We start from the raw sequence: 27497 nt of genomic DNA, 5'->3' as shown, positions 1-27497 counted from the left end.
TTACTGAATACGGTTTATGCTCTCCCTCGATCTCCAAAAAAAAAAAAAATCTGAAACCTTGGAATTGAGATCACAAGGGGCTGGTTGGGCTGGGGTGAAGGACAGAGAGAAGATGATTCTCCTCCAAACAACTTAAACTGACGCCTGAAATCAAACTTTGGAGCCGCACAAACAACAAGAGGTCACAATGAGATTTTTTTTTTTTCAACCGAGGACAATTTGAGAGGTAAGCAAGAAAAGCCTGTGACATAAGGGTGAGTGCTCTGGCCCAGAGCACAAACCAGTGGGGGGCCTTCTTACAACAGCAGCAGCTTCGGAAGGACTCAATTCAGAGGCAGTAAGGGGGTGGTACAATTGGTCAGAAAAAGATTACAGAGAGATGTGCTGGCACTGGGAGCAGCTGGTGATGACTGGCAACTCTACTGTCCAAATGCAGTTCCTGTTTGCAGTTCCAGGGTAGAAAGGAGCACTTGCTGTCTATCACAAGGGAGTGGGGCCCTGGTCACAGGCCCAAGGCAGAGAGCACTAGAGCTTTCAGTTTCAGGGGAGAAGGGGTCCTAGTCACAGTTTCAGAGCCAAGAAGAGTCCTAGTACTTGCAGCTGGAGGGGCCAGGGGCCCTTCCTGGGTAGAGACTACACCTCTCCTCAGACCACAACACCTTGAAAGTACCAAAAACTTGCAGCGCCTCAGAATTAGCTCTGAAAACAACAGCACAAAAAAAGCCTGAAGCAGTGCCCAACTTCAACCAAGTCAAGAAACAAATTGGAAAAAAGAGAAAACAACAACAACATCAAATAAAATTTGACCATAAAAATCTACTGTGGTGGGAGGGAAGTGTAATGCATAAACTCGGAAGATAGCAAGGTGAAAACAGTTACAAGCAAAGCCTCAAAAATAAAATGCTAACTGGATCCAAACTCAACAAGAATTCCTGAAAGAGGAAGAGAAAGAGATCAGTGATAGAGGAAAAATTGGGAAAGGAAATAAGAGCGATGCAAGAAAATTATGAAAATGTAATTAACACCTTGGTAAAAGATGCACAAAAAATACCAAAGAAAATAATATCTTGAAAAACAAAATTGGCCTAATAGTAAAAGAGGCACAAAAAAATCATTGAAGAAAAGAATGCTTTAAAAAGTATAATTTGCCAAATGGAAAAAGAGGCACAAAATCTCACTTAAAAAAGCAATTACTTAAGAATTTGAATTGGGTAAATAAGAGCCAGCTTGGTGGCATAGCAAATAGAGTACCAGCCCTGGAGTCAGGAGGACCTGAGTTCAAATCCGCCTCAGACACTTAATACTTACTAGCCGTGAGACCTTGGGCAAGTTACTTAAACCCAACTGCCCTGCCTTCCCTCCTCCAAGAAAAAAAAGAATTGGGTAAGTAGAAGCTAATGATTCCATGAGACATCAAGAAACAAGAAAACAAAGTCAAAAGAATGAAAAGGAAATAGAAGAAAATGTGAACTATCTCTTTGGAAAAACAACTGATCTGGAAAATAGGTCCAGGAAAGATAATTTAAGAATTACTGAACTACCTGAAAGCCATGATCAGAAAAGAGATCCCAGACATCATCATTCAAGAAACTGTCCAGGAAAACTGCCCTGATATTCTAGAACCAGACAGTAAAATAGAAATTGAAAGAATCCACTAATCATCTCCTGAAAAATATTCCAAAATGAAAACTCCCAGGAATATCATAACTAAATTCCAGAGGTTCCATGTAAAGGATAAAATACTGCAAGCTTCCAAAAAGAAACAATTCAAATAACTTGAAGCTATAGCCAGAACCACACAAGATAGGTTATATAGGTTAAAGTATTGGAAGGCTTGGAATGTGATATTCCAGAAGGCAAAGGAAAGAGATTAGATTATAACCAAGAACCTACCCAGCAGAATTTTTAAAAATGAATGCTTAAAATTATTTTTATATGTAATTTTAAAAAGAAAATGTTTTTTAAAAGATGCATAAGAGGGGCAGCCAGGTGGTTCAGCGAGTAAGAGCACCAGCTCCAGCGTCAGGATGACCTGGGGATCAAATCCGGGCTCAGATACTTAGCACCACACCCAGAAATAACTGGCCATGTAACCTTGAGCAAGTTACTTAACTCTGATTGCTTAAAAAAAAAAAAAGATATATAAGAAAGAGCTTTTACAGTAGAGGGGGAAATGAGGGGGCAATTGTGGGTAATGCTTGAACTTTACTCTTACTAGAATTGGTTCAAAGAGAAAAGGAGATTTTACACACACACACACACACACACACACGCACGCACGCACGCACACACAGAATCAGGAACAGAAATCTATCTTACCCAATAGGGAAAAAGGAAGGGAAGGGGATATGAGATGTAGAATGGTGAGGAGTCTGGGGGAGATGATAAAAGGGAGGATGGATTAGCAGAGGTAGAGTTCATAAGTAAAACAGATTTTTGAAGAGGGATGGTGTAAAAAAAGAGAGAAGAGGATAAACAGAAGAAAAGAGGATGGAGGGAAATACATAGTAATCATAAATATGAAGATGCTCACCCATAAAAAAAGAGTAGACAGCAGAATGGATTACAAACCAGAATGCAACAATATGCTGTTTACAAGAGACACATTTGAAACAGTAACACACATAGACACACACACACACACAGTTAAAATAAAGGGTTGAAGCAGAATCTATTATGCTTCAGCTGAAGTAAAAATGGCAGGGATAGCAATTGTGATCTCAGACATTTGAAAAGCAAAAAGAAATTTAATTAGAAGAGATAATCAGGCAAGCTATATTAAAAGGTATCATAGACACTGAAGCAATATCAAAAAAATTATACAGCAAATTTCTCTGACAGAGGAATCAATTCTCAAATATATAGAGAACTAAGTCAAATTGATAATAATAAAAGTCATTCCTACCTGATAAATGATTAAAGGATACAAACAGGTAGTTTTCAGAGGAAGAAATTAAAGCTATCTATACTCTTGTGAAAAAATGTTCTAAATCACTATTGATTAGACAGATGCAACCATACCTATCAGACTGGCTAACTTGACAAAACAGGAAAATTAAAATGAAGATGTGAGAAAGTTGGAACACTAATTCATTTTTGGTGGAACTGTGAGCTGATCCAACCATTCTGGAGAGCAATTTGGAACTATGCCCAAAGGGCTATAAAACTGTGTGTAATGTAATGCCAAGGAAAGGCAACTTCCCAGGTTCAAAATACCAGCATAGGTGCTCTCTATTTTATTCAGTGACAAACCAAGAACAGAGAAGATCAAAACATGACATCATTCAAAATACAGCATTTACTAAGTGTGATTAAATAATCTCCAAGGACTACCCCACCCCAGGACCTTCCAATCATTCAATCAATTACAAAGTCTCTGTTCTAAATACTTCTCCACCCCTAGGCTATACCTTAATTAAGTCCACCACAAAGCTCCTCTTCTCAAATGGAGATTAGTTTCCAAACATAAGTAAAATACATTCATTTGCTCAACCATAGAACACAAAAAGGTCAAAAGTTCCCCACCCCTGGATCACAATTGAATCTACCACAGAGTTACATCAAGTTTAAACACAGCACTTAATACCCAAATGGAGGTCTTTTCTTCATCTTGACAGGAGGCAAGTTCTCAGCAATCTTAGTTCCTGGGGAGACAAGGCTTAGCAAGGCCATAAGGTACATTGCCAGTCCCTTCATGAATTTATCCTCTGTCTGTAGAACAGTCCTAGAACCCCTGAACACATTAGCAAAGCCCTCTCCCAGGATTTCTGTAAACATACAACAAGAAAATCCTTCTTCAGGGCTTCTGAACCAACAGAAAGGCTCCCAGACCCCTGCAACAACAGCACTGTCCTTCACCAGTGGACAGTATTCATTCTGTCTGCCGGACAGTCTCCAGACCCCTGCAACAACAGTACTGTCCCTCACCAGTGGACAGTGTTCACTCTCTGTCTGCAGGACAGTCTCAGGCCTTCTTAACCAAATGCCAGGTTCCAGGACTTCTTCAACAGGACAGTCTTTCACCAGTGGACAAATCTGGCAAAATAACATCAAAACAGACAGACAAAGTACCAGCAAAACAGCCATGTCTCCTCAGTCCTTGGCAGCTCAGGGGGCAGGTCTCAAAAGTCCAGGGCAATTCAAAGCGGCCACCAGCAATTCTCTTAGTCTCTCTCTCTCCACGAGGTGCTGCTACCAAAAAAAAATCTTCCGCCTCTCTCTTGTGTCTCCAAATCTACGTCACCAGCTCCTCCCAATTCAGGACTTTCTTTTCACATCAACAAGCCCATCCCACAGGTGGGATTAACAAACTCTGGGTTTTAACACAATCAATTTGAAAACCAAGCCAATACAGGGGAATCTTTAATTGCCATTACTATCACACTGTGCATACCCTTTGACTCCGCAATACCACTTCTAGGTCTGTATCCCATAGATATCCAAAAAATGGGAAAAAGATCCATATGTACAAAATTACTTATGGCAGCTCTTTTTGTGGTGGCAAAGAACTGGAAATCAAGGGGATGTCTATCAACTGGGTAATGGCTGAACAAGTTGTTGTATACAAATGTAATGGAATACTATTGTGCTATAAGAAATGATGAACAGACTTCAGAAAAACCTGGAAAGACTTATATGAACTGATGTGGAGTGAGGTAAGAAGAACCAGGAGAACATTGTTCACAGTAAAAGCCATGGTGTGCAATGACTGATTTTGATAGTTTTAGCCCTTCTCAGACATGCAAGGATCTAAAACAATTCCAAAGGATTCATAATGGAAAATGCCATCCACATCCAGGGAAAAGACTAAGGAATCTGAGTGCAGAGGGAAGCAGACTATTTTCCTTTTTTTTGTTTGTTTTGTTTTTTCTTTCTCATGGTTTCTTCCATGCGTTATAATTCTTCTATACAACATTACTAATGTGAAAATAAGAATGTATATATAGAGCCAATATCAGATTGCATGCTGTCTTGTGGAGGTAGGATAGGGAAGAGGAGAAAATTTAAAACTTATGGAAGTGAATGTTAAAAAACTAAAAATAAATAAACTGAAAAAAATGTTCTAAATTACTATTGATTAGGGAAAAGCAAATTAAATAACTCTGAGGTACCACCTTACACCTTTCAGAAATGACAAATTCTAGAATGGATGAGCAAAAATAGATACACTAATGAATTATTGGTGGATTTGTGAACAGGTCCAAACTTTTGGAAGAGCTATTTTGAACTATGCTGAAGCACCGGCCCTGGAGTTAGGAGGACCTGAGTTCAAAACCAGCCTCAGACACTTAACACAAAAACTATCCATGTGACCTTGGGCAAGTCACTTAATTAAGTCACGATTGCTTTAAAAAAAATTATTTCTTTTGCATTTGTATCTCAAACATACTAGTTTGTTGCAATACTGATTTTTAGTTTTTATTTTCAAAAAGCTAATTCATCAGTGCAGATAGCTGCAATTGGATCAGTCAGTTGTGATTACTTAAGTATGAATTTGGTTTAACTTCTGAGGGAGCACATTCAAGGAGCGCCAAAATATTTGTTTGATCTTGTCTGTTGAGTTGTGATCCCTGTTAACACCAGGTTGGCTTGGTGAACACTGCTGCCCAAGTCAATTAAGAATGAATCCAAGAACAGAAACTGCTCTGGTTTTTACAGAATTCTTGTGTTCTCTGACCTTTAAATGTGAATAAAAACACACTAATCTTCTTACTAATGTGAACAAAAATTTAATATGCAGGTTACTTTGACAAAGCATAATGTCTATGTCCAAAAAACATTACACAACACTTATATTTTTTGGTTCAAATATTTGATTGTCTTATATACTCCACTGAGAACATAAAGAGATTTTTCTTTGTTTGTACTTTGAATTCCCAGCTTAATGGGTCTTGGGCAGACAAAATGCCAAGTCCTGTTTATAATCATGTATGAATATTAATCTAATAAATTTTAGTGGCTAAGAAAAAAATTCAAAGATTAAATTTCAAATATCTTGTCCAACTGCTCTAAAAGCCATTTTAAATTTCTGTGTTTTAAGAAGCTATACATTGTGGGAAAAGGTCAGAATAACATTTTAAATGCTACAGTAATATGCTGTGGTAGGCTTCCTGACAGTATTATTAGATATCAACATGATCACATATGACTGTTTCATTCTGTGTCATTAGAATTTGCATACATCCCAGTGCTTGTTTTTTAGCTGGTAAAGTGGTTTACACTAATATTTTGAAATTTAGGGTTGAAACTGAAACTCCATCTTTGATTCACTGTGCCTAGGAATTAAGAAAATACTGGATGTAGATTTTCCTATTGTGTAGGAATTTTGGCACTGAGAATGATAGGGCCAGGAAAGAATAGCATTTTTAACTTGAGAGTATGATTCTTTGCTTAGATCAAATGAAACCTCTCTCTGATAGCAAACTGCTTCACAGACTAATTCTTTGCTTTCAAAGGAGGGAGAAAATCTTTCAAAGTGTTGAACATTGTTAAACTCTTTCTATCACATGTACATATATATACACACTATATGTACGTACTAAATCAAAGTTTGTTGAAAATGTTTAACAGGAAGTTCTATAATGCTATAAAAATTCCTCAGAGAATTTGTGTCCAAAAGGTACTATCAGAGAACTTCCGTTTCCTTTGAGCCAAAAATACATCTCTAGTTTTCAACAGTCAACTTTCATACTAAAGTGTGAGGACAGCGAGTTATTCTCAATATCTGTTAGGATCCTTCAAACACACATCCATATAAACTCTCATTTTAAATCCTTTATAAAACAGGAATATTTCATCTAGAGCTAAATACCCTATGAAAAAAAGAGTCATCCTGAAAAGGAACAGAAACAGACAGAAGTTCACAACAGAGAAGCTCATTTCAGTCAAGACTACTGGTGCTCTCTTTTTATCTATTATAGTAACTTTCCTTTTTAGAAGTAGTTTCACTAATTGTCAAGTCTTCAAATTAAAAAGAGAGAGAATATATAAGTGGGTGAATATTAATTAACTATGTTTTTAAAACATTCTTTGTCTAATTTGCCTTTCTATGCTTCAATATGTCAATGGTTCTGGGAAGACAGCAAGGTAATTTCTCCAACAATTCAGACTACAATAAATTCATTCTTGTACATCCTATACAACTCTTTTCTATGTCCTTCTTTAAATCCTCTACAGAAGCATCCACTCAACATACTGAAGGTCTTCCTTTATGTTTCTTGACATCCAGAATAACCTGACTTTCTAGCTGCAAACTGTAGTAAAGATGTGAAGGAGATCTAAGAACATAATATTTTTCATCATCTCCCATATTCCTGAAAACAGTTATTGAGTTGGCAAAGAAGGGAAGAGAACTATTAAAAATCTAACAGAAGAACAGTTGTTGTTTTTTAAATCACAGCTGTCTGGACAGTGAGTAAAGGGGAAGGCAGATATATATACGTAAAAAGACTATGAGAGAATCATGTATTATACAAAGTGATGTTCAAAAAAGTTTTGTACAAAATGATGCCCAAAATACAACCCCCCTGAGTTATCAATGAAAAGTTCATTTATTTTCATATTATTTTTAAGAAAGGAGGGAAGGGGGGCAGCTAGGTGGTGCAATGAGTCAGGAGGGGGTCTGGCCTCAGACATTTAAAACCCACACAAAAAAACTAGCTGTGTAACCTTGGGCAAGTTACTTAACCCCAATTGCCCTCCAAAAGGCAAAAAAAAAAAAAAAAAGGAGGGAAGTTATAAATTTGGAGATGCTACCATTAAAACACTTTTTTAGTTGGTGTTTAAAGAGGGTGACATTTTCTAGAAAAATTCAATGGTATGAAATAGTTTTCTACTTCCTCTTAAAGATTAAATAACAATACCTTGCTCATAGCATATTTAACTCAATAAATGTCTACTGAATTAAGTTTACCTAAGGTCACAGGATTAGTAAATGGTAGTAGAAGCACCAGAATTCAGATTTTTAGAATTTCTAATGCAGGGTTCTTTCTACTAAACTATACTACTTATAGCAAAAATATATAGCTGACATATGTTATTTAACTCAAATTTACCTTAAATGTAAGTCAATATAGAAAGTTGATAAGTATTCAATAAACTTGGTCAGTCAAATCACAAAAGATGAGTTCAGAGACATCTGAAGTATAAGCAGGGTCATAGGATTATAGATCTAGAACCAGAAAGGATTAGAATCTGTGGAGAGTCTAAAAGGGAGTAGCTGAGAGATGATAACAAGGTTGTGAGCCTGGATGCCTGGAAGAATTGTGCACTCTCAACAGTGATAAAGAAGTTGGGAAGATATAATAGTTTGGAGGGAAAGGTAATTAATAGACTCTGTTTTGAACATTTGAGATGGCTCTGATGGGGGATGGGATTCTTGCTGGACCCCTAAAAGGATCCCAAAGCCCCTGAACCAAATCTCTGGAGTTTGCCTAAGGCATTCACTCCACCCCAGTCAATATTCCTTTCCACTGTACTTGCATTGTGGCTTTGACCCTGCCCCAATCTTCAATTCTCTGTTACCTCTAACCTAGTTCAGCCCTTCATTGTCACCTCTGGACCGACCCAGGTCGCTTGCTACCCTTAATTCCATCTAGACTCCTTCTCTGTTACCTCCCAGTCACCGCAGACTACTTGGCCATTCCTTGATCACATCCAGATCTTCCCACAGTCTTTCTGTATAAAAGGTCCAACTTGCCTCCATTCAGATTCTTAAAATTTGGATAAGAGGGTGGATTCTTAAAATCTCGCCCACCTCAACCAGTGTTTTAATAAACCTTGTCTCTGACTGAAAGAAGGCTTGAGTTGAATTCTTTCAAGGCAGATTTCTTTCTTTTGCCCTTGAATTTTGGGTTTCCAAGCACCCCTAGCTCCAGGACACATAGCTTGAGGTGTCCAAAAAGTTGTTGGAGACACATTAATGTAGCTCACTAGAGAGAGTAGGGCTGGATATATAAAGCTAGGAATCATCTACACAGAGATAATAATTGAACCCATAGGAACCAATAAGATCACTAAGTGCACTAGTAAAGACCAAAAAGAGAAGGTGGGCCAGGAAAGAAAGTGGTTCATACCAATGACAAAAGATGGGAATAGTCAATATTGGAGGGGTTGTGGAAAGAAAGGTACACTAATTAATTGCTGGTGGAACTGCAAATTTACTGAATCATCCTGAGAAAATTTGGAATTATGCAAATAAAATGGCTAAAATGTCCACATCCTTTGACCCAGAAATTCCAATGATAGGCATATATTCCAAGGAGGTTTATAATAAAATAGGTCTCTATACAACAAAATATTTGTAGCAATGCTTTCTATAGATCAAAATACTGGAAACAAAATAATTCCTACTGAGGAATATTGCTGTGCAATGAAAATGATGAATACTGAGGAAAATAGAAGCAGAGTTAAGAAAACAGAGTGCACAATAAATGACCACAATAATGAAATCGTCTAAACAGCTATAGAAAAACTTAAAATAAATATAAAATCATAAAGTGCAAATAGGACCCAAAATAAGACATAAGAAGAGACTGCTCTACATGCCTTTGAAGGGTAGGGCATGGGGGAAAGAGTCCCCATGAATGTGGAACAGTGCAAATAAAGTCAAGTCTTTTTATCTATTGATCAGTTTTGTTTGTTTGTTTGTTTGTTTTTAAAGCAATTGGGGTTAAGTAACTTACTCGAAATTACACGGCCAGTTATTTTTGTGTGGGTGCCGAGTATGTGAGGCCGGAACCGATCCCGGTTCTCCCGACTCCAGGGCCAATGACTGCGCCACCTGGCCGCCCCTAAGCAATTGGGGGTTAAGTAACTTGCTCAAGGTTACATGGCCAGTTATTTTGTGTGGGTGTTAAGTATCTGAGTCCGGAACCGATCCCAGGTCTCCTGACTCTGGAGCCAGCGCTCTTACTGAGCCACGGGGCCTCCACTATTGATCACTTTTGTAGAATTTTTTTTCCTATTCTTCCTCACTCTTGAAAAAAAAATAACTCTGTTATAAAGGACTACTCTTTGGGAGAAAGAGATACATCTATACGACATAAAAAGTAAAAGATCACATCTATACAACATAAAAAGTAAAAGATCAATAAAAAAAAAATCTGTTTATACAAGAATTGCTGAATCTTTCTTACTGAGAGCAGGAAACAAAAGGTGCCCAAGAATTTGAACAGACTATTGTTACAATGTGACTCAAAATTATTTTTATGTAACCATTTCCAGAAGAAAAACTGCATTTTTTTCCTTCTCAATTCACTGTTTAGCTTCTCTACTGACAAAGTAAACAATACATCAATAGTAATGTTATCTTTCACTTCAAAACTCTAATCCACAAAATAGGAATGTACATGTCACTACTATCATGGGTCATGAATTCTTTAATATCTTCGAGTTTCAATTTACAGATCTTAAGTTTTTAAATGTTAGTCACACTGCTCTTTGTTTTGTGAAGGGGACATTTAGAACATATTGTTACAGACAAGATTGTTATAAACACTTTTATGGTCCATTTTAACTTCTGTAAAAACTCCAAGGGACTCAACATTCTACTAGGAAAAATTAAAGGAACAGGATTTGTGAACAAATTTTCTTCCTAAATTTCAGAATTTCTTCTTCTGACTCCCTTTAAAATAATCTGTCTTGCACTTAGTCCACAAAAATGAACTATGAAGAGAGGGTTTCATAGATTAAAAACTGTTCTTTGGCAGAACTGAATTATTTAAGCGGCATTTATTGGGGACTCAAGTGTCCAGCACTTGAGATAGAGAAGACTACATGGAAAGGGCTTACATGTTATAAAAGGCAACAATATATACACATCTAAGAAAAAAGAACTTTTCACACAAATAAAGTCAGATCTAAATAATTGGAAAAACATCAGTTACTTGTGGTTAGGCTGAATTAATATAATAAAAATGACAATTTTACCTAAATTAATTTACCTAATTAGTGCCATACCAAACTACAAAAAAATTATTTTATAGAACTAGAAAAAACAACAAAAATCATCTGGAAGAACAAAATGTTCAGAATATCAAGAAAATTAATGAAAAGAAATGCTAGGGAAGGTGGTCTAGCCATACCAGATTTTAGACTGTATTATAAAGCAGCAGTCATCAAAACTACTTGGTGCTGGCTGAGAAGTAGAGTGGTGGATCAGTAGAATAGATTAGGTACGTAAGACACAGCAGTCAATGACTATAGTAACCTATTGTTTGATAAACCCAAAGACTTCAGCTTCTGGGATAAGAACTAACTATTTAACAAAAACTTCTGGGAAAACTGAAAAATAGTATGGCAGGAACTGGGCGTAGACCAATATCTTATACCGTATATCAAAATAAAGTCAAAATGGGTTCATGATTTAGACATAAAGGCTCATACCATAAGCAATCCAAGGAATACTTTACCTGTCAGATTTGTGGAGAGGGGAAGACTTTATGACCAAACAAGAGACAGAGAGCCTTTCAAAATGCAAAATGGATAATTTTGATTACATGAAATTGAAAAGTTTTTGTACAAAGCCAATGTAGCTAAGTTTAGGAGGGAAGTGGAAAATTGGGAAAGAATTTTTACAACCAGTGTCTCTGATAAAGGCCTCATTTCTAAAATATACAGAGAAGTGAATCAAATCTATAAGAATACAAATCATTCCCCAGTTGATAAATGGTCAAAGGATATGAACAGGCAGTTTTCAGAGAAATAAATTAAAGATATCTATAAGCATATGCAAAATGCTCTAAATCACTCTAAATCATTAAAGAAATGCAAATCAAAACAACTCTGAGGTACCACTTTCTCACCAGTCAGATTAGCTAACATGACAAAACAGGAAAATAATTAATGATGGAGAAGATGTGGGGAAACCGGAACACTAATGTATTGTTGGTGGAGTTGTGAACTGATCCAACCATTCTAGAGAGCAATTTGGAACTATGCCCAAAGGGCCATAAAAATGTGCGTGCTATGGGGCGGCCAGGTAGCACAGCGAGTAAGAGCACTGGCTCCAGTGTCAGGATGACCTGGAGATCGAATCCCGGGCTCAGACACTTAGCACCCACCCAGAAACACCTGGCCGTGTAACCTTGAGCAAGTTACTTAACCCCGATTGCTTAAAAAAAAAAATGTGCATGCCCTTTGACCCAGCAATACCACTTCAAGGGCTGTATTCCAGAGAGATCATAGAAGTGGGAAAAGGACCTGTATGTACAAAAATATTTATAGCCCTTTTTGTGGTGGCAAAAAATGGCTAAACAAGTCGTGGTATATGAATATAATGGAATACTATTGTGCTATAACAGAAATGAGGAGGAGAAAAACTTCATCATAATCTTCAGTGACTTATATAAACTGATGCTGAGTGAGGGGAACAGAAGTAGGAGAACACTGTACACAACTACAGACACATCATATCTGTGATGACTGACTTCTTCTCAGCAATGCAAGGCTATAAAACAACTCCAAAGATTCATGATGGAAAAAGCTATCCACATCCAGAGAAAGAATTATGGAGTCTGAATGCAGACTGAAGCAAACTACTTGATTTCTCTCTTTTTTGTTTTCTTTTGTTTGCTCTTTCTCTTTATTCCATTTCTTGTAATTCTTCTTTACAACTTGATTAATGTTTGGTGTGAAGGTACATGTAGTGCCTATATCAGATTACATGTCATCATAGTGGAAGGGAGGGGGGAGGAGAGGGAGAAAATTTGGAACTCAAAAGCTTGTGGAAATGAATGCTATAAACTAAAACTAAATAAATTTTTTAAAAAAGAAAAAAAGTATGCACGATTAGTGGCAGGTATGTAGAAATTACTTGGTAAATGCTTACTGAATCACACATTCATTTAAAAGAAATATTAAGATTCTCAGGCATTGAAAAATGCACTGATAGGGGCGGCCAGGTGGCTCAGTGAGTAAGAGCACTGGCTCCAGTGTCGGGATGACCTGGGGATCGAATCCCGGGCTCAGATACTTAGCACCACACCCAGAAATAACTGGCCATGTAACCTTGAGCAAGTCACTTAACCCCAATTGCTTAGGGGCGGCCAGGTGGCTCAGTGAGTAAGAGCACCGGCTCCAGTGTTGGGATGACCTGGGGATCGAATCCCGGGCTCAGACAGTCAGCACCACACCCAGAAATAACTGGCTGTGTAACCTTGAGCAAGTTACTTAACCCCAATTGCTTAAAAAAAAAGAAGGAAAAGAAAAATGCACCGATTTTGGAGTCGGAAGACACTACTCTTAGTTTTGGTTATAAAAAGTAGCCAGGGGGTTAAACAGCACTGGAGATCCCTGTGGCCTCCTCTCCCGCACTGCCTGACCTTCTGAGGTGGTTTTTGGCTGCAGCAGCCGAGCCGGACCAATGCCTTCCCAAGTGGAGGACTATGTATGAGGTGCTCCTTGGCTCTTACAGCCAGCATTATAGGAATGTATATTTTTAAGATCTTCCCTGCCCCTAGGTTAAGTGCACTTGGAGCATGTGGTGGGAGGCTTGTTTTTCAGGAACGCCCACACCTTGGTGCTTTGTGATTGGGCAGTAGGTCAAGAGGGTTGTTACATTTTCTGAGCCAGGAGAAAGCTATATAATCCCTGATGTGAGGCTTTGCTCTGGGGCCCACTTTGAGAAGTGTTGTGTGATTTGACCAGATGAGACTCTGGGCAGCCACTGAGAGCCTCCCGGCTTTGAAAAACCCAGATGTTGATGCTTCCCTCTCTGGTAACTGTGATTTGGTATGGATGTAATGGTTGGACAGTTTGGAAGCCTGTCTGCTTGATCTGTTTCTCTGTCTTGTAACTTCTGTCTGTATACTCTGAAGTTCGGGGTGATGACCTTTCCCTCCTGAACTAGGTAAATGATATATGTTTGATTGACTTAAGTAAGCTTGTTAACCCATTTTGAGTTGCTTTTCTTTAGAAAAGCAGATCTAAGAACCTGTGTTGGCAGCCACCCTGGGGATGCTGGGGTGCTTGCTGCTACAGGCTGCTGCCAAAAGATAGGGAAAAAGAGTGACGGCAAGGTATTAGTTTGGAAAAAGTAGCTAGGAAAAAATTAACAAGAATGGAGAGCAGTAAGCAGAAGCACAAAGATACAGATAGCATCGAGATTTCCTCACTAAGTTCAAGTAATCAGAAGTAGATAACCCATAATTCCATGATTAGTGTTGGAGGTGAAATTCAAACCCAGGACTCACCTGACTCCTTCTAGTAATTCATGCTAGATGTTACACTTTTTCCTCTATATTATGCAGCCTCTCAAATATGCAAACATAACATTATTCAACACAAAAATACATCACAGTTTTACCAATTTAGACCTAGAAGACACCTTATAGATCAGAGTCCAACTCCCTCTTCTTACAGTTAAGTAGAGTGAGGTGGGAGTGTAAGTTATTTGCTGAGGTTGACATAAATATTAAATATCAGAAGTTCATCTGTGTTTTTTTACTCTCACCTAATATGAATGTTCAGAAATTCACTGAACAACTTCCTCTTATGTATTTGGAGGACTTGCGTAATTCTGATGAATGCATGGGATTCTGCTCTACCAAAGAAAATGCTTTTTCACAGTAAACAATAAAAAGAGCAGAATTTCATATTTTCTATATTTTTCTTTCAACTTTTTGATGATCAACATGGTTCACTGTGTCATATCATTTTTAAAAGTTTGTTCCCTATTAATAGCTGCATCATGGATGCCCTCTCTGTGTGTTGTAGGACCCTCATAAAAATTAAACTGATGGTAAAGCAGACATAAGTTATTAATTATTGATGTTCTCTTGGTTGTCTTTTTTGGATATTAATAAAGTCCAATTTTTCTCATATTTTTGATATCTTCTCTTCCATCAGATACCTCATGAACTGATGCCTCAATGCTCTTATGACTTTGCGGCCCAGCATCCAGTTCTCCTCTAAGGATACTTGATCTAATTCTGTTGCTTTTACAATATTTCTCATTTTTTGTTGACAATTCTACTTTTCCAGGATACTTCTCATTTAGATGCAAGGGCTTCTCAAATAATAAATACCCTTTAATTCCCATCAAAGTCTGTCATGCTAGCGCAAAAGAACAGTGGCTTCACAATGCTCCAAAGTAAAAATACCTTGTCATAACAATCTTTGCAAGTACTTTGCATCTTTATGTTACATAAACTCAACTGAGCCTTCACTTTGACCTTCCTAATCAGTTTACTTTCCCACTTATTACAATGATTTTTGCAAACCTTTTTATCCCTCCTCAAACCTACCAGGTGGGTTGGTGGTTTCATCAGCTTCCATGAATTCAACTATTCTCTTCATGCAGATGATTCTCTGATCTATCTGTACTGTCCTAAGCTCTCTCCTGACCTCACCTCCGATTTCCAACTGGCAGTGAGGTCCAACTGGACCTCAAGTTCAGTTACTAGATGTGTGACGCTGGGCAAGTAACTTAACTTCTGTCTGAGTTTCCTCATCTGTAAAATGGGAATAATAACAGTACCTAACTTATAAGGTTGTTATACAGATCTGATGAAATAGTATTTATAAAGCACTTTGCAAACCTTAAAGTACTATGTGAATGCTAACTACTAGCCATTAGCAATTGGACACCTCACATTGGATGCCCTGCAAACACTGTGAATTGAACGTGTCCAAAACTAAATTTATTAGCTTTAACAAAAACAAACAGAAAACAACCTTTCTCTATTAAAGTCAAATATACTGCTATCATCCCAGTTACCTAAACTTGGAATCTTAGTGTCATCTGTAATTTCTCACACTTTCACTCCTCTCTCCACTCATATCCAATCTGCTGCCAATTCTGTCAATTCTACTTTGAAAACATCTTTTTTAACCATTCTCTTCATAATCTAGCTAAAGCACAGGTCCAACAATCATGTTATCCCCATGTTGAATAAATGCCCACAACTTCCTACTACCTTCAGGATCAATTCTAAAAACCTCTGTTTTAGGGGCATCCAGGTGGCTCAGTAAGAGCACCAGCCCCAGAGTTGGGATGACCTGGGATCGAATCCGGGCTCTGTTACTTAGCACCACACCCAGAAATAACTGGCCTTGTAACCTTGAGCAAGTTACTTAACCCCAATTGCTAAAAAAAAAAAAAAAAAAACCTCTGTTTGGCTTTTAAAACCTTTCATAACCTAGCACCTTCCTGAATTTCCAGTCTTTTCACACCTTACTCCCCTCCCTGCATGCTACGATACAGTGACACTGGCCTCTCTACTTTTTCTTGCACAAGGCGTTCCATGCATTTTCAATGGGCTGTACTTATTGGCCTTGAAATTTCTACCTTCTAACTGGCTCCCTGTGTTCCTTCAAGTCTCAGCTAAAAGTCTACCATGCACAAAAAGCCTTTCCAGATTCTGGTTACTGCTAGTACTTTCTCCCTGAGAACATCTGCCTTTCATCCTGTCTCTGTCCCATTTGTACTTGGTCATTTTGCATGTTACCTCCCCCAACATCCTGGTGTTTGCTTAATAAATGCTTGTTGACTTGTTCTCCTTTCTGTTTCTCTCTTAAATGTCCTTAGGATGATTACATGAGATAGGGAAAGTTAAGCTTTCATCAAACTGATTTTACTCTCCACTGCTTCTGTCTCTTTTGTGGGAAGCTACTGCTCATTATCTTTCAACATCCTTGACAAAATTTATGGACAAGTTTATATTCTTCATTGGTTGTTATTTTTTTCAACCCTGGCAAGAAAGTCAAGTGTTAATGGCTAAGATACTTTTTTGGTTCTTCTAATCAGTCTGTGTATCCTTTTCCCATTCATGTAACATTATTTGTTATCAATAACTTATTAGGTTAGAGTTGTTTTAATCCCATTCCATACCACCATTTCTTGCTATGTTACCTCTTCCTAATGACTCTTCATCAGGAATTTGGATTCCATTCCTGAGTCCCTGGACTCTGATATGTCAAATTTTGCCTTACGTTTAAGGGCCCCAAGCCTCAACTGCCATTTCCTGTTCTCTCCAAGTCATGCCACCCCTACCCCTTTCACTCTCCCCTTGTTGTCTTCCCCCTTTAGAATATGAGCTACTTGAGAAGAGTCTGAGAGGACCCAAGTTCAGAATCCACTTCTGAAACTTTCTATCTATGTGACCTGGAATATGTAATTTCACATTTCTAGACCTCAGTTTCTAATTTACATAAATATATATCTGATTCAGAATGTCTTGAACATCAATAACAGGATATTTCCCAGTAAAATGTCAATTTTTATTATTTTTTTCCAAGTCTTCACCATATCATTCAACACCTCTCAATTTTTTTCTCAAAGGAAGGCTTCTGTGTAGTCTACAAGTCTTTGCCTCTCTCATTCTGTATTCCTGACTCGAACTTTACAGCATATTTTTTACCATCCTAGCTGATTCCTATCTTTGTATTCAGCATTCAAGTCACCGATTTATCTAAGTATATGATGATTTAATGTGGAGGATCTTATTAAGGTCTTCATAGAATTTCTCTGCATCTTCATCCTCTGCTTTAGATCTACTATATGTTGTTTTTTGTTTTGCTTTGGTTTGGGTTTTTGCTGGTAGGCTTTCTGACAAATGCTTTTCCCAGGCATTGCAATATAAGATGACCAATGTCCCACAAAAGCCTTCTTCTTGTTGCTGTTACATGAACAAAACAAACATAAAACAACAAAACCCAATTATGTCAACTCTTTTTTTTTCCTAAGTAGAACCTTTGTTGTTCAGTCATGTTCAACTCTCCATGATCCCATTTGGGGTTTTCTTGGCAAAGACACTAGAGTGCATTGCCATTTTCTTCTCTGCCCATTTTACAGATGACAAAACTGAAGCAGTGTAGGGGCAGCTATGTGGCACAGTGAGTAAAATGCCAACCCTGGAGTCAGGAGGACCTGAGTTCAATTCTGGCCTCAGACACTTAACACCCACCAAAAAAAAACTAGCCGTGTAACCTTGGGCAAGTTACTTAACCCCATTTGCCCTCCAAAAAGCAAATAAAAAAAAAAACTGAGGCAGTGAAGTGACTTTCCCAAGGTCACACAGCTAATAAGTATCTGAGGCCATATTTGAACTCAGGAAGATGAGTCTTCCTGACTCCAGGCCTGGCACTCTATCTACTGTGCTATCTAGCTGCCTATAAGGTCTCTTATGTAGCAGCAACTTCCTTCTGTCTTTAGAGAAAGTGAGAATGTGAGAATGGTAGAATGTTAAATAGATGCATTTCAGCTCCTCCAATAGTATGGCCACTCACTTGTAAAAGGATTGGACAGGGATCTTACATTTAGAGTGTTAGTAGCTAAGTTAAAGCTCGTAAGGTTTATGAATGGTCTAAAAACTGTGTAATTCTTATAACCCTCTGCCCCTATTTCTACAGGAAGAGGAATGCACAGACCTAAGGGCCATTTTGGATTCTATCCTTGTTTAATGGGTTGTAACAGTCAAAGGAATCATCACTGAATAGCTAGACTACCAGTAAAGAGCTTCTCCATACTTATACAAGGTTGGTCCTCAGAAAATCAACTCATCCTATTGCCTGGATAATACTCAAAGTCTTTCTAGTACGGCATCTGCCAGAGATTTACATTTTAAGACACAGTCTTTGATAAGCTAAGGATATGTCCATGTTACAGTGAGGAATCAGAGTAGTTTTAATTATATCACATTGGTATAGCACAGTTTATTTATCCATTCTTCAATTGTTGTACACATTATACAACTGCTCAACAATTTTTCCTAATGAAAATACAATAGCAATCAATATTATATAAAGTCCTCTTTTCCTTTTTATACTATTTTGAGGATAACACCCTTAGCAAAGAAATTGCTAGATCAAAAGTTATATACTGTTTTGTGATTCATTGCCTATGCTCTCCAAAATATTTCCATTAGTCTAAAATCCCCACCAATAATGCATTCAAGTATTTATGCCTTAAAGATCTGCCAACATTGGACCTATTTCTTCTTCTAAATTGTACAGGTTTTTTAATTATGAATTCTGTTGCAGCATAATTTAACAAAAAAAAACAGCAAGAAGTAGTCAGAAAAGCACAGAATATGGACTCAGGAAACGAATGTTTCATTCTTGAATCTATCATTTAATTACATATATTATCTTGGACAAATAATTCAATATCTTAGAGTAGCGATTAAATGTCTCCACTTGGAGTTTTTTTGTTTTGTTTTGTTTTTCTTTTTGGAGAGGGAGAAGGAGGGCAATTGGGGTTAAGTGACTTGCCCAAGGTCACACGGCTAGTAAGTGTTAAGTGTCTGAGGCCAGATTTGAAATCAGGTCCGACTGATTCCAGGGCCAGTGCTCTATTCACTGAGCCACCTGGCCACCCCACTACTTGAAGATTTTTAAAAGAATTCTTAAGTATGAGTTGAGCTAGTCCTTGACAGACATGACCTTTGAGGATACTCAGCACTTAGATGCCATGATCCTACCAGGTTAGGTACTTCCTCCATTAGTACTCTGCTGTCATGCCTTAAGTGACTGTAATATTCTGTAATTCTTGCAGGTATATACAATGGGCACTGCAGACAGAGAATAGTGACTTCAAAATGACAACCTAGGTAACGAAATCCAACATTCAGATGTAGATCTAAAGTTGGTTAAATATTAGGTAAGGATCAGAACACTGTCTCCTCCCCTTCAATATCTGCCCCTATTCCACAGTCTCCCCCAGGCTCCATTCACTTCTTTATTCATCCCTTATGAAAGAAACATAAAAATCCTGTTGCTTTCACAAGTCTGGGAGCAGCAGTCACACATCTAACTCAGAACTTTCAAAGCCTGACCAGCAACCGCGATCTTCCCCAAAATGGGAACTGCTAACAAGGATCAGCTGATTGTGAATGTCCTAAAGGAAGACCAGCTCTCCCATAACAAGATCACTGTTGTTGGGGTTGGTGCAGTTGGCGTGGCATGTGCCATCAGTATCTTTAGCTTCCATTTGCTCCGATCTAATTTTGAAGGAATTTTTCTCTTCAGTGAATTTTTGAAATTCCTTTTCCATCTGGCCAATTTTGCTTTTTAAGGCATTCTTCTGCTCATTGGATTTTTAGGCCTCTTTTGCCATTTGAGTTAGTCTATTTTTTAAGGTGTTATTTTCTTCAGTATTTTGGAGGGGGGGGGTCTCCTTAAGCAGGCTGTTAACTCATTTTTCATCATTTTCCTGCATCATTCTCATTTCTCTTCCCAATTTTTCCTCTACTTCTCTTACCTGATTTTCAAAATTCTTCCTGAGCTCCTCCATGGTCTGAAACCAATTCATATTTTTCTTGGAGTCTTTCGATGCAGGAGTTTTGACTTTGCTGTGTTCTGGTTCTATGCTTTGGTCATCTTTGTCACCAAAAAACAATTCTATAGTTTGGTTTCATTTCCTCTGTTTGCTCATCTTGCCAGTCAATTACTTAACCTTTGAGCTCTTTGCCACAATACAACTGCTTCCAGAGTGGAGAGTGCTTTGTCCCAAATTTCTGAGGTTTTGAGCAGCTGTTGTCAAAGTTTCTTCTAGGCACCGACCTCAGAACTGTGAGGAGGACTGCCTCTTCACAGCCTCAACAAGCTCTGCCACACACTAGCTCTCCCAGGACCGTCACCCAAAACTGCGACCCAGATCTGAGAAGGGCAAAGCAAGAAAATCCTGCCTCAGCACCAATAGAGAGATTCCTGCAAATGCCCTCTGGTCTGCCACTTGGTCCCCTTACGATCTGTGGGCCTAGAGCTTTGTAAGCAGCTGCCCTACTGCCGCCTCTGCCACCCTGGGGGCAGGGGATGGACCTCATTCTTCTCTCACCCAGGATCCACAGAGTTCCCCACTGACCTTTTACTTTCTCTTTGGCATTTATAGGTTGAGAAGTCTGGAAACCACCACAGCTGCCGACGGTTTAATCCCCTAAGGTCTGCTATGACCGATCTGGGCCGTTGTAGCCCACATGGGATGGTGCTCTGCTCCCAGCCCAGTGCAACAGATCCTTTCTGTCAGCCTGACAGGTTGCCTTCAGTGGGTGATTTGTTTCTCTCTGTCATTTTGTGGGTTCTGTAGCTCTAAAATTTGTTTTGAGTCATTTTTTACAGGTATTGGAGGTGGCTGGAGTAGGAGGTCACGCAAGTTCCTGCTTTTACTCCACCATCTTAGCTCCATCTCCCTTTCCCCACCCCTACCCCCACCCCCACCACAATCAGTATCTTAATGAAAGACTTGGCTAATGAACTTGTCCTGCTTGGTGCAACAGAAGACAAACTAAAGGGAGACATGATGAATCTCCAACATGAAAGTCTTTTCCTCAATACACCAAAGACTGTTTCTGGAAAAGACTACAGTATGATTGCAAACTCAAAGCTGGTTGTTGTTGCAGCTGGAGCATATCAACAAGAGGGAAAAAGTTGTCTTAATTTGGTCCATTGTAATGTGAATATCTCTAAAGTCATCATTCCCAATATTGTTAAATACAGGTCTAATTGCAAGTTGCTTACTGTTTCTAATCCAGTGGATATTTTTATATATGTGGCCTAGAAGCTAAGTGGCTTTCCTGAAAACATGTTACTAGAAGTGGTTACCATCTGGATTCTGCTCATTTCTATTACCTAACTGGGCAAAGACTTGGTATCCATTCTTCAAGTTGTCATGGATGGGTCCTTGGGGAACATGGAGACTACAGTGTTCCTGTGTGGAGTGGTATGAATGTTGCCAGTGTCCCTCTGAAGAATCTTTATCTTGCTTTGGGAACTGATGCTGATTCAGAGAATTGGAAAGATGTCCATAAATAGGTGGTTGAAAGTTCTTAAGAGGAGATCAAGCTGAAGGGCTACACTTTCTGGGTCGTTGGCTTATTTATGGCAGATCTGGCAGCAGGTATTATGAAGAATCTTAGGAGAGCACATTCAATTTCCACCATGATTAAGGACCTATATGGCATTAATGAGGATTTCTTCCTTCGTGTCCCATGTATCTTGGGGCAGAATGGCAAGATAAACTTGAATCTGGAGGAAGAGGGTCATTTAAAGAAGAGTGCACATACTCTTTGGGGACTTCAGAAGGAGCTGCAATTTTAAAGCCTTTTAATGCATTGCCACTTTATTATCAAGAGAACATGACAGTGATTAAGAGATTGTACATGATGTTTTAAAGAGGTCAAATCCTTCCTCTGATTAGTGATTGAACACCAGAAATGTAAAACCTATGAACACACTCTAGTCTCTTCCTAAAGTAAGAAATGGGGAATAGTACAATGTGACTACTATTTTTTAAATCCTACTGGTGTTTGCATATGATGGTGGATATGACTTGTGCAGTCTCAGTAATTGCTGGTCAGCCACAGGTATATAACTACTAGCATTGTATGTAGGTGCTCCAGAAGACAATATTCCTGGATACAAAACACCATACAGTAGTAAGACTTTATTGATGCACTGATTACCCTTATACTCCTCTCCATGAGGGCTCCATTGCATGGCCTCATGTATCACTTTTCCAGAGAACTTGATTTTGGCTGTATATATATACGTATATTCATACATATGTACATATATCTCAATAGTTGTAAATTTCCATATTATATAAAAGAATCTATATATGTACAATGACACAACCAATTGCCATACTAGCCCTAAATACTGAATAAACAACAAATAACTGATTTAAAAAAAAAAGAAATCCTGTCACTTGCTCTACCCCTACCCTCCAAAAAAAATTTTTTTTAACCTAGAAGACAAGAGTGAGCAGACTCAGAATAAGATCATTATTTGCTGTTCCAATTCTCTATCGGTTTGGTTTCAAATCCAGGCAGAAGGAAAACTAACCAATTTCTTTCTTATCTCATTAAGCAATGATTCTTTATCTTACTACTATGGTCTTTGCTTCAAGATGAGAGAGATGATGACATAAAAGACATAAAGCAAAGTTCCATGAATTCACAGGAGCCACAGTTTGGTCACCTGTTGCTGAGTCTCTGGAAAGTGAAAGAGAACACAACTACAAGCTACTGTTGAAAAACCACCAGTCCCACAGTTCTTCAGCTTCTTTACCATCTGAATACTTTGTGACAAAGTGGGAACTAATTATGTCCAATCTGAAACCTGAATAATTGGAACTCGTTTAACTGAAAACAATAAATAGATTTGTTTTTAAAGGGTCAACATTTCTAGTTCAGAGAATGTCCTAATTTTCATCTTTGACCAAAATTTGTGATGTTGGTGTTAAAGTTAACTTTCAAGAATGTTGGATAAAGTAAAACTTACTGAAGGGTAGTAAAGAGGACAGTTTTGTTGAGCTTGCAATTCAAATTTAGATTAAGTACAAGAAGTAATATGAACCATTATAAACTTTATAGGTTTCAAGATCTTCATCTCAGAACTATCATTTCCTTGGTAAAATGGAAAAGAGTAAGAATAAATTAAAAGGTCAATGCATAAAAGGTTGATATATTCACTTAATGGGGTAAGGACAATTAAAAAACTGTTAATATAGCAAGGCTACCTTAATTCAGTCTTGAAATAAACATTTCATGATGGCAAGATATCACAGCTTTGTGCTCATAAATATATTATATATAATAATCTAAGAAGGACAGCATGGCCTATAATAGCAAGACCGTCACTGAAAACATTTAGAAAGCTTAATAATAACAGCTCTCTCAAATATCAAAGCTTCAAGTAAAACTACTATACCTTCATGACATCTTTATATGATCGAATAATTGAGATTTTTCTCTTCTCATCATCTTCTTCATCCATGACTTCATCTGCAGCCTCATAACCTTCATCATTACTACCATCAGCCTCCACAGTATTGGCCATATGGTCAATGAGCTGCTCTAAGGGAGGACTTAGTTCCCTTTCTTCATTCTCCTTCAAACCATAGTCCAATGCTTTATAAATAATAATTCCCAAGGATTCAATAACCTATTATTCAGAAGAGAGAAAAAGAAAATAAAAATGATTAGAATAGTTTCACAATATTGTTTAAAACTGAACTCATTTTCTTTACCACAAACTCATACAATCCTCTAAACCTTTATTTCTATTGAAGGCATCATCATCCTTCTAACCACTTTCGTTCACAACCTTGGCATAAATGAATAAATGAGCATTTATTGAAATATCACTATGTGCAAAATCACAGTGATAAGTGCTAGGCATACAAAGAGAAAAAAAGACAGGTTCTATTCTCAAGGAGCTCACATTTTAATGGGGGGGGGCGGGGTGACAACACACATAAGAGGTTTCAGCTGCAGATGGAGTGGCCCTGTGGGCCTCTGGATGCAGCAGCAAATCAAATAGCAATGCATCTTCTTTAATGCCATTTTCTCTAATAAAATCATATCTGTTTCTGATGTTTAGCCATTTGACAGTGCAAGAACTTTCTTTCTATGGCTGTTGGGGCACAAGATAAAAGCAGAAGCAGAGCCAATGATCAAGTTGGCACTTCTATTCCCCAGGCTACTGGGCATTATCTTTGACTCCTCACTCCCTCACTCCCTGCATCTAATTAGTTTTTGTATATATTTCTACTTCCATAACATCTTTCATGATACTCACAACCACTCTAGTTAAAGTTAACATGTCTGAGCCGGACTAGTACAATATTCTCCAAAGGCTCTCCCTGACTCAAAACTCTGTCCTCTTCAATCTCTCTTACCTAGAGCAGCCAAAGTGATTTTCCTAAAGTGGGTATCTGTGTGTATCACTCTCCTAAATTTTAAGAGTCCCCAATTGCTTTTAGGTTGAATGAATGGATGGAAAAAACATTTATTAAGCACATACTATATTCCAGGCATAGTGCTAAACACTGGGGTTACAGATATAAAAGGGACCTGGATTTCTAGCAAAGTCTATAGAATTTTGCATGAGACTGTCCCAACTAGTGGAGAGAATGTTGATGCAATGCTGCGTGTCTATGTGAGTGGGCAGAGCTGATGCCAGAGTTTGAGACAGGAAAGATACTCTGCATTCTTTCCTGGAGAAAAACACAAATGGTTCTAGATTTTCTTCAGGACCAAGTCCAGGGAAGAGAGAGAAAAAGACTCTTGCAGCCATGTAGGGGAAGCTGGATCCTCAATATGACCCTGATTTTAAGTTTGCCTCCCAAGAGCCATTGAGGAATTTCCCCTTGAGTGAGATTGAAGCCTCTCTCTTGGTTGAGATATGACCCAAAGAAAGAATTCATTCACTCCTTATTTTCTGGTAAATTCTAATATGTATCACTTCTCTGATTTGTCTACTATTTGCCTGAATTTCCCCCCTCACTATTCACTACTTGGGAATATGAAACTAGCATTTAGTGAGGAGTCAAAATGATGAATGTAAGCTAAGGGCTACTCTTTCTCTCCTTTCAGTGATACCAACCAGGGAAACTAGAGTCTTTTTGTTCTGAACTAATCCTGCCCCTAGACTAGCAATATTTAAGGGGCAGACAGGTACAATTCTAGACTAGTAATCCTCTCTCAGAAGAAAATAGAATAACCAGCCTCATGGTCCCTTCTCTGACTTGCCTCAAAGCACGAATCACAGTCTCCCTTGGAGGAGAGCTTGCAGACGTGATATTCATGCTTGCCTGCAACTCACTTGCAGACAATCCATGTGGATATACATAACATATACCGGAAGCACACACCTTAGACAAACACAGTCCCTGCTCTCAGAGAACTTAGATTCTAATAGAGGAAGACAACACATACAGCAGAACAGTGGCCAGGTAGAAATTACAAAATGGTAGTATTGATTTGATTACTGTTCTCACAGAAAGGGTTGTAATGGGAATGCAAATTTGGAAGATCTTCCCTGCCCCTAGGCTAAGGTGCACCTGAAGCCTGGGGTGGGAGGCTTGTTTTTCAGTAGATACTTTTTGATTGGCCAGTGAGTCAATAAGGTTGTTACACTCTCTGAGCCAGAAGAAGGCTATATAAGCCCTGATGTGAGGCTTTGTTTTGGGGCTCACTTTGAGAAGTGTTCTGTGATTTGATCTGGATTCTGGGAAGCCGTTGTCCAGAGCCCCCCGGCTTTGAAAAACCCAGATGTGGAAACCCAGATGTTGACTGGGTATGGATGTAATGGTTGGACAGTTTGGAAATCTGTCTACTTGATCTGTTTCTGTCTTGATAATTCTGCCTGTATACTTTGAAGTTCGGGGTGCTGACCTTTTTCTCCTGAATGAGGTAAAGGATATATGTCTGACTGATTAAAGTAAGCTTGTTAACCCATTTTGAGTTGCTTTCCTTTATCAAAGCAGAACCAAGAACCTGTATGGGCAGCCACTCTGAGGACACTTGGGGTGCTTGCTGCTACAAGGGTTGGAAGGGGAGGTATAGAAACTCACAATGGAATAGTATGGAAATGGCTGAAAAGTAACCTGGGTGTGGTGAAAGAAAATGACAGCTCTCCAGTGAAAGCCCAGGGTCCAAGGGGTCAGAATCTAATTCCCAAGTGGAGGAGGAGAAACCTAAAGATCAAGCATAAACTCCTTTGTCTCGGAAAGGCCTTCACAGCCTGGCTCCATTCTACCTTTCCTGCCTCAATTTACATTATTCCTTTCTATGGATTAGACAAACTGACCAGGTTTGTGGCTCCATTTTCTGCACCTCTGTACTGGCTGCCCCCATGCTCTATCTCTTTACTTATTTTTCTTGGAATGTCTTTCCTTCAAATTCTACCCCAGTTCTACCTTTTACAGGAAGGTATAACCCTTAATAACCCAATCTCTTTACTGCAGAAAGGGGTACTGTAGGTACAGAATTTTGCCTCTACTTCTCAGACATAGTCGAGGCTCCAACTACTAGTGAAACTTCCTCCTTTCAAAATGTATCATTTATTCCATATATATTTTGTAAACGCTTCTTTATGTTTATATTGTTTTTCCCATTCCCCCAAAATAGCGTAAGTTGCCTGAGGGTTAGTGACTGCTTTACTTTTTTCTTTTATTCCCAAAGTCTAACCCATTGCTTAGAACATAGCAGGTACTCAATAAATGTGTGCTCAATGATTATTACAAAAAAAGCATAGACCAAGATTTAACAATTAATTTTAATTTACTAATTGACCATTAAGTAGATACATCTCGATATTATTGTATCTCTATATCCTACTGCTAATGCAAGAATTCCTAACATTTTTTTTGTCAGGGACCTTTTTCTTATTTGCATTCCCACAGTTAAGTGCGGTACCTGGCACATAGTAGGCACTTAAATGTTTATCATAAGCCATAACATCCTCTCTCTTTGTAATACATGATTATTCCTTTTTCAGGCATGATTATTAAGAGTAGCAAAAATCACTTACTTCTCTAACTTAAGTAAATTTATTTTAAAAAGTAAAATTTATCATTGTTAGTTTAATTCTATAATCTAATAAAGACCATATTATTTTTTTTTATTAACTGTAATCTAAACACACCTAAAATAACTCTGTTTCTTGGGTGGAGCCAAGATGGCAGAGTAAAAGCTGGAACTTGCTTGAGCTCACCCCCAAACCCCTCCAAATAACTGTAAAAAATTACTAAACAAATTCTAGAGCAGCAGAAC

General features: G+C 38.3%; 1 protein-coding gene across 2 annotated transcripts in view; it reads right to left on the bottom strand.

Moving 5' to 3' along the window:
• The window catches only part of SPIRE1 (spire type actin nucleation factor 1), a 252372-nt gene that overhangs the window by 131314 nt on the left and 93561 nt on the right, over positions 1 to 27497 (bottom strand). For both annotated transcript variants that reach the window (XM_069099610.1, XM_069099609.1), the window contains exon 3: positions 23650 to 23883. In XM_069099610.1, the coding sequence (XP_068955711.1) occupies positions 23650 to 23883 (234 nt within the window). The remainder of the gene's footprint in view (positions 1 to 23649; positions 23884 to 27497) is intronic.

This window comes from Petaurus breviceps, unplaced genomic scaffold (genome assembly GCF_028583685.1).
Source record: "Petaurus breviceps papuanus isolate PSGF00001 unplaced genomic scaffold, PetGlider_PUasm1.0 38, whole genome shotgun sequence".
Classification (NCBI taxonomy): Eukaryota; Metazoa; Chordata; class Mammalia; order Diprotodontia; family Petauridae; genus Petaurus; species Petaurus breviceps.
Note: the sequence above shows the minus strand (reverse complement) of the source record. Positions and strands in the feature narration are given on the sequence as shown.